Genomic DNA, 15,368 nt, shown 5'->3' with positions numbered 1-15,368 from the left:
TCCAACGTGACCCCACCACTCGCCACATCTTCCCATCTCCCCCTATGTCTGCCTTCCGCAAAGACCGCTCCCTCCGCAACTCCCTTGTCAATTCTTCCCTTCCCTCCCATACCACCCCCTCCCCGGGCACTTCCCGTTGCAACCGCAAGAAATGCGACACCTGTCCCTTCACCTCCCCCCTCGACTCCATTCAAGGTCCCAAGCAGTCATTCCAGGTGCGACAAAGGTTCACCTGTATCTCCTCCAACCTCATCTACTGCATCCGCTGCTCTAGATGTCAGCTGATTTACATCGGGGAGACTAAGCGGAGGTTGGGCGATCGTTTCGCCGAACACCTCTGCTCAGTCCGCAATAACCTACCTGAACTCCCGGTGGCTCAGCACTTCAACTCCCCCTCCCATTCTCAATCCGACCTCTCTGTCCTGGGTCTCCTCCATTGCCAGAGTGAGCAACACCGGAAATTGGAGGAACAGCACCTCATATTCCGCCTGGGCAGCTTGCGTCCTGATGGCATGAACGTTGAATTCTCCCAATTTTGCTAGCCCTTGTTGTCTCCTCCCCTTCCTTAACCCTCGAGCTGTCTCCTCCCATTCCCCCGCCCTCGGGCTCCTCCTCCTCCCCTTTTTCCTTCCTTCTCCCCCCCCCCCCCATCAGTCTGAAGATGGGTTTCGGCCCGAAACGTCGCCTATTTCCTTCGCTCCATAGATGCTGCTGCACCCGCTGAGTTTCTCCAGCAATTTTGTGTACCAGAATCTGTAAACTGTTTTAACCAAAGATGGACACAAAAAGCTGGAGTAACTCAGCGTGCAGCATCTCTGGAGAGAAGGAATGGATGATGTTTCGTGACGAGACCATTCTTCAGACCTGAAGACTGTGTCTGAAGAGTCTCGAACCGAAACGCCACCCATTCCTTCTCTCCAGAGATGCTGCCTGCCCCACTGAGTCACTCCAGCATTTTGTGCCTATCTTTGCTGTCAGTGCCAGTTTTCTCAACTTCCATAGCCGCTCAGCATAAGTGGGGGGAGAGAGAGAGAGAGAGGGAGAGAGAGAGAGAGAGAGAGAGAGAGAGAGGGAGAGAGAGAGAGAGAGAGAGAGAGAGAGAGAGAGAGAGAGAGAGAGAGAGAGAGAGAGAGAGAGAGAGAGAGAGAGAGAGAGAGAGAGAAAGGGAGAGAGAGAGAGAGAGGGAAAGAGAGGGGAGAGAGAGAGAGGGGGGGAGAGAGAGTGAGAGAGAGAGAGAGAGAGAGAGAGAGAAAGAGAGGGAGAGAGAGGAGAGAGAGAGAGAGAGAGGGGAGAGAAATAGAAGGTGGAGAGAGAGAAGAGGGTGAGGGGGGAGAGAGGGGGAGAGAAGAGGGGAGAGAAAGAGAGATAGAAGGGAGAGAGAGGGGGAGAGAGGAGAGAAAGAGAGAGGAGAGAGGGGGAGAGAGACGAGAGAGAGAGAAGAGAAGGGGAGAGAGAAGGGAGAGAGAGGGAGAGAGAGAGAGTGGGGACAGAGAAGGGAGAGAGAAGGAGGAGACAGGAGCATGAGGGTCATTTTCCCACACAAACCATAGGTGATTGGGCAATCTGAACCCAAGCAGTCGGGTGGAGCGGAGGTGTGGGACAATGTTCATCCCTCCACAGTGATGTGATGGACGCAGGGGTCTGGCCCAATCGCTGACAAGTCTCGCCCCCCGGCAACGTCGTGTCCGTTATTTGACGTCTGTCGGGCGGCATTTGATCCGTTGGCTTGTAGGCGACGCCACCTTTTGGGTAGGTGGCGTTACGTCAGAGCGGCCATTTGGTGAGTTTGCTTTTAGGCCATGCAGCCTTTTGGTTAGATGGCTTTTAGATGTCCCGCCCTTTCGGTTAGTTTGCATTTAGGCGTCCCACCTTTTCGGTTAGTTGGCGTTTCGGCTTCATTTCCATTATCCCCCTCCTCTCTCTCCCCCCTCTCTCTTTCTCTCCCCTCTTCTCTCTCTCCCCCTCTCTCTCTCACCCCCCTCTCTCTCTCTGCCCTCTCTCTCTCTCCCCCTCTTTCACCCCCCCCCCTTCTCTCCCCTTCTATTTACGTTACTGGAAAAGTGGGAGCAGAAGTGAGTGAAAGCTATTTGTAGGGAGACACAAATGCTGGAGAAACTCAACGGATGAGGCAGCATCTATGGAGCGAAGGAAATAGGCGACGTTTCTGGCCGAAACCCTGCTTCGGACATTTGTATGCAGTTTTAACAGTATCATTCATCAGAACTGAGTGTAATAAAAATTGCTCAGCACTTTAACCTCCTCCCATTCATAGAAACATAGACATAGAAAATAGGTGCAAATAGGCCATTCGGACCATTGAGCCAACATCGTCATTCAATATGATCGTGGCTGTTCATCCAAAATCAGTACCCCGTTCCAGCTTTTTCCCCATATCCCTTGATTCCCTTGACCCCAAGAACTAAATCTCTCTTGAAAACATCCAGTGAATTGGCCTCCACTGCCTTCTGCGGCAGAGAAGGCCTCCACTGCCTTCTGTGGCAGAGACTCACAAATGTTTTTTCTCATCTCAGTCCTAAATGGCCTACCTCTTATTCCTAAACTGTGACCCCTGGTTCTGGACTCCCCCAACAACGGTAACATTTTTTCTGCATCAACCCTGTCCAATACTCCAAGAATTTTATATGTTTTTATAAGAATCCCTCTCATCCTTCTAAATTCCAGCGAATACAAGCCCAATCAACCCATTCTTTCATCATACATCAGTCCCGCCATCCCGGGAATTAACCTGGTGAACCTACGCTGCACTCCCTCAATAGCAATAATGCCCCTCAAATTAAGAGACCAAAATTGCACAAAATACTAAAGGTGCAGTCTCACTTGTAGGGCCCCAACTGTAGTAGGCCTCCTTGCTCCTAAACTCCACTCCTCTCGCAATGAAGGCCAACATGCCATTGGCTTTCTTCACTGCCTGTTGTACCTGCATGCTTACTTTCTATGACTGATGTACAAACACACCCAGGTCTCGTTGCACCTCCCCTTCTCCTAATCTGACACCATTCAGATAATAATCTGCCTTCCTGTTCTTGCCACCAAAGTGGATAACCTCACATTTATCCACATTATACTGCATCTGCCATGCTTCTGCCCACTCACCCAAATTATCCAAGTCACCCTGCAGCCTCCTAGCATCCTCCTCGCAGCTCACACTGCCATCCAGCTTTGTGTCATCCGCAAACATGGAAATGTTACATTTCTTTACTTTGTTTAAGTCGTTAATATATATAGTAAATAATTGGGGTCTGAAAGGTACCCGTTAATTCCTACTCTTTGCTTCCTGTCTGCCAACCAGTTCTCTATCCATGTCAATACCCTACCCCAATACCATGTGCTCCAATTTTGCACACTAATCTCTAGTGTGGGACCTTGTCAAAGGCTTTTTGAAAGTCCAGATACACCACATCCACAGGCTCTCCCTTAGCCATTCTACTTGTTACATCCTCAAAAAATTCCAAAAGATTAGTCAAACATGATTTCCCCTTCATAAATCCATGCTGACTTTGACCGGTCCCATCACTGTTTTCCAGATGCACTGCTATAACATAGAGTGATAGAGTAATACAGTGTGGAAACGGGCCCTTTGTCCCAACTCGCCCACACGCCAACGATGTCCCAGCTACCCTAGTCCCACTTGCCTGCATTTGGTCCATAACCTTCCAACCCTGTCATATCCATGTACCTGTCCAACTGTTTCTTAATCGATGGGATAGTCACAGCCTCAACTACCTCCTCTGGCAGCTTGTTTCATACACCCACCACCCTCTGTATGAAAAAGTTACCCCTTGGATTCCTATTAAATCTTTTCCCCTTCACTTTGAACCAATGTCCTCTGGTCCTCGATACCCCTACTCTGGGTAAAATACTCTATGCATCTACCCGATCTATTCCTCTCATGATTTTGAATACCTTTATAAGATCTCCCCTCATCCTCCTACGCTCCATGGAATAGAGACCCAGCCTACTCAATCTCTCCCTATAGCTCACACCCTCTAATCCTGGCAACATCCTCGTAGATCTTTTCTGAACCCTTTCAAGCTTGACAATATCTTTCCTATAACATAGTGCCCAGTACTGAACACAATATTCTAAATGCCTACGTCTTTTACAAATGCAACATGACCGCCCAACTTCTATACTCAATACTCTTGACTGGTGAAGGCCAAAGTGCCAAAAGCCTTTTTGACCACCTTATCTATCTGCGACTCGACCTTCATGGAACCATGCACTTGTAATCCTAGATCCCTCTGCTCTACAACACTGCGCAAAGGCATACCATTTACCGTGTAGGCCCTGCCCTTGTTCGACATCCCAAAATGCAAAACGTCACACTTTTCTGTATTAAATTTAATCAACCATTCCTCCGCCTACCTGGCCAATCAATCCAGATGCTGCTGTAATCATTCACTATCTCAAAACCGCTAACTTTTGTAACATCAGCAAATTTGCTAATCTTGCCTTGTATGTTCTCATCCAAACCATTGAACAAAGTGCTCGTTTAACTGTTATGCCATTTCCTTTTTTCCCATTATAAATTCACCTGTCTCTGATTGTAATGGACGTACATTTATCTTCACTAATCTTTTCCTTTTTACATACCTATAGAAACGTTTACAGTCAGTTTTTATATTTCCGGCAAGCTTTCTTTCATGCTCTTCCCCCCCCCTCTTAAGTAACCCCTTTGTCCTCCTCTGTTGAGTTCTAAATTTCTCCCAGTCCTCTGGTTTGCCGATTCTTCTAACCTTTCAATCTGACCTTTCTGGCCTGGGCCTCCTCCATTGTCAGAGTGTAACAGCACCTCATATTTCGCTTGGGTAGCTTACACCCCAGCGGTATAAACATTGACATCTCTAACTTCAAATAGCCCTTGCTTTCCCGCTCTCTCCATCCCCTCTCCCTCAGTTCTCCCACCACTTATTGTCTCCGACTTCAATCTTTCTCTGTCCCGCCCACTCCCCTGACATCAGTCTGAAGAAGGGTCTTGACCCGAAATTCCTTATCTCCAGAGATTCTGCCAGTCCTGCTGAGTTACTCCAGCATTTTGCATTTACTTTTGAGTTAAAACAGCATCTGCAGTTCTTCCCTCCACGTAATAAAAACATATTTACATTTGAATGCTTGTGTGCTTCAAAACTATTTCAAAACAAAACATCCCGTATGATTCCCATAGAAATGTTATATTTTATTTACCATTTCAAAAAAATGCTTTTCATTGCATTGGACATTATGGGTAACCTAATTCTAGCATATCAACTTTAGAGTAAATAACCTCGCAGTTGATAAAATTAGCAGAATAATACACGTATAAATGGACACAAATGTGAAAGAATCAAGTTGAAAATGCAGATGGTGTCCTAAGAATGTTTACCCGTTAGTCATTAGATCACAAATCTTAAAGATTTAGCAATTATTTCTGCTTTTTGCAGGTACTGGACAGTTGTCATCTATAATGTATCTACTGAACTAATTTTAACAATTTCCGGCAACCCAATAACTTTCCAAGATTTATTTATCATGGACACATCCTACACAATTGAAAAACGTCTTGATTTGTCTGTCATTAAAGCACTGGGATACCTTTCACTGCAACTTGCTCATGGCAGCAATCCCTCAATTGTACATCATCCCTGTTCTGCCACCAGTGCTTTACTTCTGACCGATTTTGGCACATTTATAAGTCACGATGGTTTTATTACAGTGGAGGAGCTAAAAATTGTGCCCACTGAAAAACAGCAAGAGGTTAAGATTGAAGTAAAGACAGCTGCCTTCCTGGAGAGAAATATCTTATTTCTTATTGGAGATTCACTCTACATAAGACATGCAAAAGGTTTTTACACAAAACTTGGGAATGAAAATAATTTACCTGAAGGCAGGATTATTGGCCTACGAAGCAGAATGTCGTGTGCAGCTGCATATCCAGTAAAGGTAAGTCTATTTATAGTATAACTAAATTAGATACATTTTCTCTTTGCAAGCTTTTATATTTAGTGACCATTCTGATTTAAAATTACTCCCTATGCCAAGAGTACTAGGCAGCATGGTGATGCTGCAGGTGGTGTAGCTGTCTCGCGACTTCAACGATCTGGGCTCAAGTCAAACATCCCAGTTATGTATGAAGAGGAGAGGACTTCTGAAATTGATCAAAGGTTGCCAAATTTGGATGCCAATTTGTTGGTTCCCTGTTTGTTCCAGTAAAATGACTGAAGCTTATAACATGAGTCATGATAGTCATTGGTCAGAAAGTTAATCATACAATAAGCAGATCAAGATATTACAGCCTTGTATTATAGCCATTCAGGTTATGGAAATTCACCATTAAGGAATTAACAAATCACTATCTTGCGATATGGAATAAAATTTACTCTTTTAGGATTTATTTGTGGAGAAAAATAAACACACAATCCAAAAGAAACAGTATATCTCCCCATTTATATGTGTGCAGAGACAGAGGCTGGAAAGTGATAACGTGATAAAACAAGAGCTGCCAGCCATTCCCCCATTCCCCCCATCTGGCTCCATGTGCCTCTTTTTCCATCTCCTTATTTGTCTCTATCTATCACCATTGCCTGCCAGCTTTCAGTTTGTTTTTTTGCTCCAGATTACAGCGTCTGCAGCACTTGTGTCTCCAAACACAAAATGTATTCTTGTATCTTCCCAGCAGTAATCAAACTGACCCCATCTGCAGCTGGACATTGACAAGGTAATTCCCCGCCATGAACCAGCTGCAGTACTTTGGAAACTGCTGAAAGATTTGCCTTGGAAACTAATAAGAACATTTATCCTATAATACTTTCTAGTTGGATACTTTACTCTAGACCATATCAGCTTGGTCCAATCATGGACCATTGAGCTGAATGCCAGTAGACTTGCAGGGGTGTTTAGTCGTACTTTTGGAGGATAATTTAAGTTGACTTGGCAGCAGAATGAAACCTGAGAAGGTAGTCAAGGGAGAGAGAAATAAAGCTGCAAGTGTAAGTTTGAAATAGACATAGAAAATAGATGCAGGAGTAGGCCATTCAAGCCAGCACTGTCATTTAATATGATCATGGCTGATCATCCAAAATCAGTACCAGTTCCTGCTTTTTCCCCATATCCCTTAATTCCTTTAGCCCTAAGAGCAAATCTAACTCTCTTGAAAATATCAAATGAATTGGCCTCCACTGCCTTCTGTGGCAGAGAATTCCACAGATTCACAATTCTCTGGGTAAAGAGATTTTTCCTCATCTCAGTCCTAAATGACCTAGCCCTTATTCTTAAACTGAGACCCCTGGTTGTGGACTTCCCCCAACATCGGAAACATTTTTTCTGCATCTAGCCTGTCCAATCCTTTAAGATTTTTTTATCATTCTATAAGATATCCCTCTCATCCTAAATTCCAGTGAATACAAGCCCAACCGACCCATTTTTTCTTCATATGTCAGTCCCGCCATCCTGGGAATTAACCTGGTGAACATACGCTGAATTCCCTCAATAGCAATAATGTCCTTCCTCAAATTAGGAGACCAAAACTGCACACAATACTCCAGGTGAGGTCTCACCATGCCCTGTACAACTGCAGAATGACCTCCGTGCCCCTAATAAATAACCTCACATTTATCCACATTGTACTGCATCTGCCATGCTTCTGCCCACTCACCCAACCTATCCAAGTCACCCTGCAGCCTCATAGCATCCTCCTCACAGCTCACACCGCCACCCAGCTTTCTGCAAACTTGGAGATGTCACATTTAATTCCCTTATCTATAAATCGTTAACATATATTGTAAATAACTGGGATTCCAGCACCGATTCTTGCGGCACGCCACTAGTTACTGCCTGCCATTCTGAAAAGGACCCGTTAATTTCTACTATGCTTTCTGTCTATCAACCACTTCTCTATCCATGTCAATACCCTACCCCCAATACCATGTGGTCTAATTTTGCACACTAATCTCTTATGTGGGACCTTGTCAAAGGCTTTGTGAAAATCCAGATACACCACATCCACTGGCTCTCCCTTATCCATTCTACTTGTTACATTCTCAAAAAATTCCAGAAGATTAGTCAAGCATGATTTCCCCTGCATAAACCCATGCTGACTTTCACCGATCTTGTCAGTGTTTTCCAAATGCGCTGCTATTACATCTTTAATAATTGACGCAAGCATCTGAACCAATACTGATGTAAGGCTAACTGGTCTATAATTCCCCATTCGCTCTCATCCTCTTTAAAAAGTGTGGTTACATTGGCTACCCTCCAGTCCACAGGAACTGATCCAGTGTTGAAAGAACATTGAAAAATGATCACCAATGCATCCAGGATTTCTAGGACCAACTTCTTGAGTACTCTGGGGTGCGCACCATTAGGCCCTGGGGATTTATCTGCATTCAGTCGCAACAGTTTACCTAACACCATTACCTGACTAATGCGGGTTTCCTTCAGTTCCTCCCTCCCACTAGATCTTCGGTCCCCTAGAATTTCTGGGAGATTTTTTGTGTCTTTCTTTGTGAAGACAGAACCAAAGTACTTGTTTAACTGTTCTGGCATTTCCTTGTTTCCCATTATAAATTCACCTGTTTCTGACTGTAAGGGATCTACATTTGTCTTCATTCATCCATTGCGCAATCACCGTAGATCTGTTAGCTGCAGACATCGGGTCACCCCTGTAGAGGTGGGTTGTCGGCTGTGTGCATCGTGAAATCCAAAATATCAGTTTTGGACCATTGGGGTTACCAATGTAGAGGCATCAAACGTTGTGAATAAACGGTTTCTTTATTCAGGTTAGGTATACAAGCACGTTTGTTACTCTAACACAAAAATAATTGTCGCTGCTGCGAGGCACGTCGTCTGTTGACTTGAGCTTGGTTTCTGCTGATGTGCCAGGGCACTCATGTAAAGCGATAGAGGAAGAAGAGAGGGAAAGTTGACCCGGGGCTCGTTATATATGCTGGGACACATCCCTATATCCCGTGACAAATCCTTCCCACCATTTCCCAGTCACGTTACCCTACCCCCCGACTGCCGAGGGTTCGCACAGCATGTGGCCTAACCACCAGGTGTCGTCACACCACAGTATTTGGTATTTAGGAAGGACAGGCAAAACGAAAAGAGATATGGTATGGCACGTTTAATGAAGAACATCATCAGTACATTAATTAGAAAAGATCACGCATCATTTGATATAGAAGCAGCAATGATGCGTGATTTTAAAAAATAAGGAAATTGGTAAACTGGAGTATAGCCAATTTCATTCCTGTGTTTAAGAAGTGAAATATAAATAATCCCGGAAATTATAGGCCCATGAGTCTCACATTGGTGGTAAAGAAGCTACTGCAGAGGATTCTTTGGCTAGGGTAGTGAAAGTTTTCTACATGGATTTTTATAAGGCATTTGATAAAGTCCCTCATAGTACACTGTTCCAGAAGATTAAGATTCATGGCATCTACAGTGACTTGGTTATTTGGATTCAGAACTGGTTTACTCACAGAAGACTGAGGGTTGATGCGGAAGTGTGTTATTGTGGCTGTATGACTTTGACCAGTGGAGTTCTGCAGGGATTTGTATTGGGATCTCTGTTGTATTGTTGTAAGCAGGTATAGAGGATTCTGATCAATACATGGAGAAAGAACATGTTTGGAGGTAAAAGGTGTATTTATTCAAATAACGACAATGGTACAATCAAAACAATAGCAAATCCCAAGTAAGATACGAGTACAACAAATAAACAGTTAAAGCAGCAACTATGCTTTGCACGCTCCTTAGCTGCATATTAGGGCACTCCCACAACAGCCTGGACTGGAGATTCGTGGAATGGGGTTTTTGGTCTCAATTTCAGCTCCTATTTGAGCTCAAGCACGAGCCTTTTCATGACAGTCACACCCATGGGGTCTCACTCTATGCCTCTCTTCACAGGTTTGCAGCAAGGCTTCACTTATTGCACCTGGTAGATCCACCAATCTCTCTCAGGCCCTTCGCTCATTTCAACCCTTCTCTGTCTCCAGCCTCACAGTGTAGTCACCGCATGTTTTTTTTATACTCCTAATCAGTCTCCACACACTCATTCCCCCCTGGTCATGAGTTCCACGTAACCTCCAAAAACAATTTCTGTAGTTTGTTTTCTCATGTTTCCATAGGCCCATGTCACTCTCCCACCTGACCTCCAAAAGCCCGTGAGGTCCTCTTAAAGGGACCACTGCTGTTTTGGGTTCTGTCTGGTTGGCTGACAACTGCACTGGTTTTGTGGAGCCCCTCACTACAGTTGCAGACAGTAGACAGGCTGTAGACAGAAACAAGGGACTGTAGGTGCTGGTTTACACAAAAGGACATAAAATGCTGGAGTAACTCAGTGGGTCAAATAACATCACTGGTGAATATGGATAGGTGGCGTTTCGGTTGGGATCCTTGTTCTTGTTCCTGTGCTGTACCGTTCTATGTTCCTTGAAATTTTAGTTGTATGTGATGAATAAAACAATCATCATGAAGGATTTGCATTCATAGTTCTGAAAGAGGTGGCTGTGAAGAACATAGAGTATGGAACATAGGAAAGTACAACACTGGAACAGTTCCTACAGCCCACGATGGTTGCTGAACATGATGCCAAAAAAATCAAATGCCTGCACGTGATCCATTTCTTTACATTCTCTGCATATCTATGTGCCAATCTACTCAAAGTCCCTTAAATGGCACTTGTATCTGCTTCCACCATCATCAACTTTGACAGCACGCTTCAGGCGCCCACCACCCTCTGTCTGAAAAAACATGCCCTACACATCTCACTTAAACTTTGCCCCATTGTGATAGTCTGCTAACCTTAACAGTCCAATAATTGAAAGAACACGAGTCTCAGATAAAAACTTTTTGCTTTGCACCAGGTGGGAGAAGGCACAGAAGTCTGAGAGTACTGTGGCACACTCAGTCACCTGCTACTGCCCTCTCAAGGAATACACAGAAGTACAGGCAATATTCATACAACTTAAAGCAGCTAAAAGCACATCCAGTAAATTTCCACTGTAACATAAAAAAAAGACTGCTTTTACAGAGACATAATAGGGTTTTTTTAAATTAAGTTCGAGGTTAAACAGCTGCTATGATAATAAGGCCAGATTGTGTGATAAGAAGGCACCACAGGATGTTAGCTCCAAACATTGGAATGTCTATTCTTTGAGAAAAACAACTTCTTATCTATGTTTCTGCTACCGTGAAAGCCGTTCTGCTAGCACATTCAGCTTCAATATATCTGCTATAGCTAAAATAATATGCCAACTATGGCATTAACCCTTACATTCCCCCCTTTGATTATTCTATAATCATAATAACGTCAATCAAATAATGAAACTATAAGCGTTACATCGGCTAATATAGATAGATAGATATAGATAGATAGATACGCCATTTATTGTCACTATACATGTACAATGAGATTAAAAGCAGCTCGTACTCAGTGCATACATATAATTTAGTACAAAAAACAAGAAACAGAAAACAAAACAAAAGGGGGAGTGGGGGGGGATAGGTGCACAATTTTACGGCTCTATATACATATCTATAAAGGCAAAATGGTGAAGGATGAATAGGTAGTATTCTTAGGCAGATGTTTAAAGATTATATTAAATATTTAAAACAAAAATAAAAATATTAAAAATTACAGTTACAATACACATTACAGTTCCAAATTTCAGTACGTGGATAGAATAGATGGTGCACAGCAATACAGCAGTAAAGCAACAATTACAATTATCAAAATAATACTTCGATAATGCCACACAAGGCTCCAGATCGATCCCCATCCATTAAACCAGCTCCACATACCCTGGTTTCAATCCTCAGCAAGTTTCATCCCAACACCCTGGATCTTTGCTATTTCCTTCTTTATATGGGCTACTAGGCCAGTGATATTGGAGGATTCATCAGGAATATAAGTACATTGCTGTCCAACGATAACACAGGTGCCCCCTTTCTCGGCCAGAATAAAATCTAAAGCCATACGATTTTGTAGCACCACTGTTCTCATAGAGACCATTTCAGCTGTCAGTGACCTGATTTGGGCCTCAGTTTCTGAAATGGCAGTAGCTGTACTATTAGCCAATTCCTCCAATAGCCCAGTAAGACGGTTAGTCTCAGGGCCGGATTTACGTATAAGCTTGACAAGCTTAAGCTTAAGGCCTCGAGATCTAGGGGGGCCTCGCAGAGTCGGATTTACCACTAGGCTTCCTAGGCTGAAGCCTAGGGCCTCGAAATCTAGGGGACCTCCGGCCAAGGCAGGACCCCTGCCGTTCAACTCTGGGCGGGCCCTCCTCTCTATCTCTCTCTCTCTGTCTGTCAATCTCCGTCTCCACCCGCCATTCGTACCCGTGTCCAGGCCGCCGGGCACTACTCTCCGCTCGCTTCTCATCCGCTGGCACGGCAGGCCGCCTTGGACATGCACACTGCTATAGCCAGCACATCCTCCCCCCTGCACATGAGCACAACCACAGCCAGCACATCATTGGCTGCCCTGCGCATGCGCACTCCCATGACAACTGGTCGTCACTGGGCACTTTCGCCCTCGCTTTGAATTGTGGGAGATCTGGCCGCCATTGCTGTCTGGCTGCCATTGCCTCGCCGGGACCGCTGAAAACCAACGCAGAATCACTGCCTGACCCTGGATCTGGAGTAACTCCCTGGAGTAACTTTTGCTTCTGGTTTCCTGGTCCTCCATAAATATTCTAAATGGATTTTAAACTGGAGGTGGTGGAAGGCTGAACAATAACAGCCTATTGCATTTTATCTGTTTCTATATTGTGTCTATATATGGTCTATGGTATATAAACACACTGAACTTTTATCTCCTGTTCTGTATTATGTTTACAGAACATATTATGTTTGCTGCAGCAAGCAAGAATTTCATTGTCCTATATGGGACACATGACAATAAAACTATCTTGACTCTTAACTTGGACTTAAGCTGAAAAGGGTTCTTGGGAAAAAAAGAGGTACCTTAAATTTAGTTGCGTCTGGTTGGCTAACTATGGTAGGGTGAAGACTATTTGATGCTTTAATTGTGCGGGGGAACTCCATGGAGCAGCCAGCAACTGTAGATCGAAGAAATTGGGTGACGTTTCGGGTAGAGACCCGTCTTTAGACTCCCTCTGCTTTTAGTGTTTTTAGTTTAATTTAAAGATACAGCGTGGAAACAGGCTGTTCGGCTCACCGAGGTCACGCCGACCACCGATCACCTGTACACTAGTTCTATCCCACACATTAGCGGAGTAAGTCAAGAGTCCAGAGTGTTTTATTCTCTCACGTCCCAGTTAGAACAATGAAATCCTAGAAAAGATTGGGAACAAGAATTAGCTATAAAAATCTCAAAAGAGACCTGGGATAATCATTTACTACAGGTGCATAAATGTTCGATCAACGTACGACATACGCTCATCCAATTTAAAACATTACATAGATTATATTATTCAAAAACTAAATTAAATAAAATCTTCCCTAATGTTTCACCAATCTGTGATAAATGCCTGTGTCAAGAAGCTACCATAGCGCACTCTTTTGTTTTTTGTACAAAAATCCAAAAATTCTGGTATGAAATATTTGATATTTTTTCAAAATTGATCAAAATAAAACTGGTACCAAAACCAGAATGGATTATCTTCGGAATATCGGAAGATAACCCTGAATTAAACGTGTTTCAGAGGAATTTATTTAATTACGGGCTAATAATGGGAAAAAAGCTTATACTTAAATTCTGGAAAAATGCGCCGACACCAACAATAAAAATGTGGATATCAAATATGTTTGAAACATTACATCTGGAAGAGATGAGATTCCTCCTAGCAGGTAAAGCAGACCAATTCCAAAAGACGTGGTCTATGTTTCTGGACCTATTACAAGTATGAGGTGCAATAGTAATTTAAAAAAAAAAACAAATATATAAATAAGTGGTATCAGGACCTGGTAACGGGAGGTAAAATAACAAAACAGACTTGGTTGGTAGTCCCCTTTCTGCGGAGTTTAATGTTATAATAGAGCGATTGTTTCTATTTTCTCTCTCTTTCTTTTCTAGGGTCTATTTTCTCACTTTACTTCCTTCTCTAACTTCTTTCCTAAGGTGCTTTCTTTTCCCAACACTCTTGCACTGCACGACTCTCTTGCACTTTCTTTACTTTCCTTACTTCTACCTTTTTCTTAAAAAATTTAAAAAAATAAAATAAAAAAAAAGAACAATGAAATCCTTACTTGCAGCAGCACAACAGAATATGAAAACATAGTACTGTAAACAATGTTTTAAATGAGAAAACAAAAACGGTGTATATTTATATATGAATATATAACTATATAAATATATATGTGTGTGTGTGTGTGTGTATATAATATATATACATACACACACAATTTCCCTCCTGGGATTAATAAAGTTCTATCGTATAGTATCGTGTGTGTTGGAAGGAACTGCAGATGCTGAAGATTGACACAAAAAGCTGGAGTAACTCAACAGGTCAGACAGAATCTCTGGGCAAAAGGAAAATATTATGTTTTGGGTTGGGTCTGAAATAGGTTTCTGCACACCTTTGGAATGTGGAAGGAAACAAGAGCACCCGGAGAAAACCCATGAGATCAACGGGAAAAGGAGCAAACTCCATACAGACAGCACCCATATTTAGGATCAATTCCGGGTCTCTGGCACTTTTAGGCAGCAGGTTTATGGCCAATGTACTGCCCCATAGTCTTGACCTTAATTAAAACATACAGTAGTTATAAAGGGGGACATAACGTCAATTGGAGATTTAAAACTGAAAATGGATATTTTCATTTTTTTAGTAACCAAAGTTATCAACGAATAATTTTGTGTGTGTTGGAAAACAAAATATAGTGGCACAGCTGGAAGACTTGCTGCCTCACACGCCAGTGTTCGATCCTGTCCTCGGGCACTGTCTGTGTTGAATTTGCACATTCTCCCTGCAAGCATGTGGATTTCCTCCCACATCCCAAAGACGCATTGGCTTTGTAGTTTAACTTGTCTCTGTAAAATTGCCCCGAACGTGTAGAGAGTGGGTGAGGAAAGTGGGATAACAGAACTTGTGTGAATGGGTAGACAAAAATGCTGGAGAAACTCAGGCAGCATCTATGGAGCGAAGGAAATAGGTGATGTTTCGGGTCGAGACCGTTCTTCAGACTGGTGTGAGGGTGTGGGGGACGGGAAGAAGAAAGGAAGAGGCGGAGACAGTGGGCTGAGGGAGAGGAGGAAGCAGGGACTACCTGAAATTGAAGGTCAATGTTCATACTGCTGGGGTGTAAACTGCCCAAACAAAATATGAGGTGCTGCTCCTCCAATTTACGGTGGGCCTCACTCTGGCCATGCAAGAGGCCCAGGACAGAAAGCTCGGATAAGG

At 43.5% G+C, this 15,368-nt stretch overlaps 1 protein-coding gene across 1 annotated transcript in view; it reads left to right on the top strand.

Annotated features, from left to right (window-relative positions):
- Window positions 1–15,368, top strand: part of LOC129699450 (cation channel sperm-associated auxiliary subunit epsilon-like) — a 77,145-nt gene that overhangs the window by 36,966 nt on the left and 24,811 nt on the right. The window contains exon 5 of the mRNA XM_055639257.1: window positions 5,442–5,940. Within this exon, the coding sequence (XP_055495232.1) occupies window positions 5,442–5,940 (499 nt within the window). The remainder of the gene's footprint in view (window positions 1–5,441; window positions 5,941–15,368) is intronic.

The sequence above is a fragment of the Leucoraja erinacea genome, chromosome 8 (genome assembly GCF_028641065.1).
Source record: "Leucoraja erinacea ecotype New England chromosome 8, Leri_hhj_1, whole genome shotgun sequence".
Taxonomy (NCBI): domain Eukaryota; kingdom Metazoa; phylum Chordata; class Chondrichthyes; order Rajiformes; family Rajidae; genus Leucoraja; species Leucoraja erinaceus.
The sequence above is the reverse complement of the archived record's forward strand: the minus strand, read 5'-3'. Positions and strand labels throughout refer to the sequence as shown.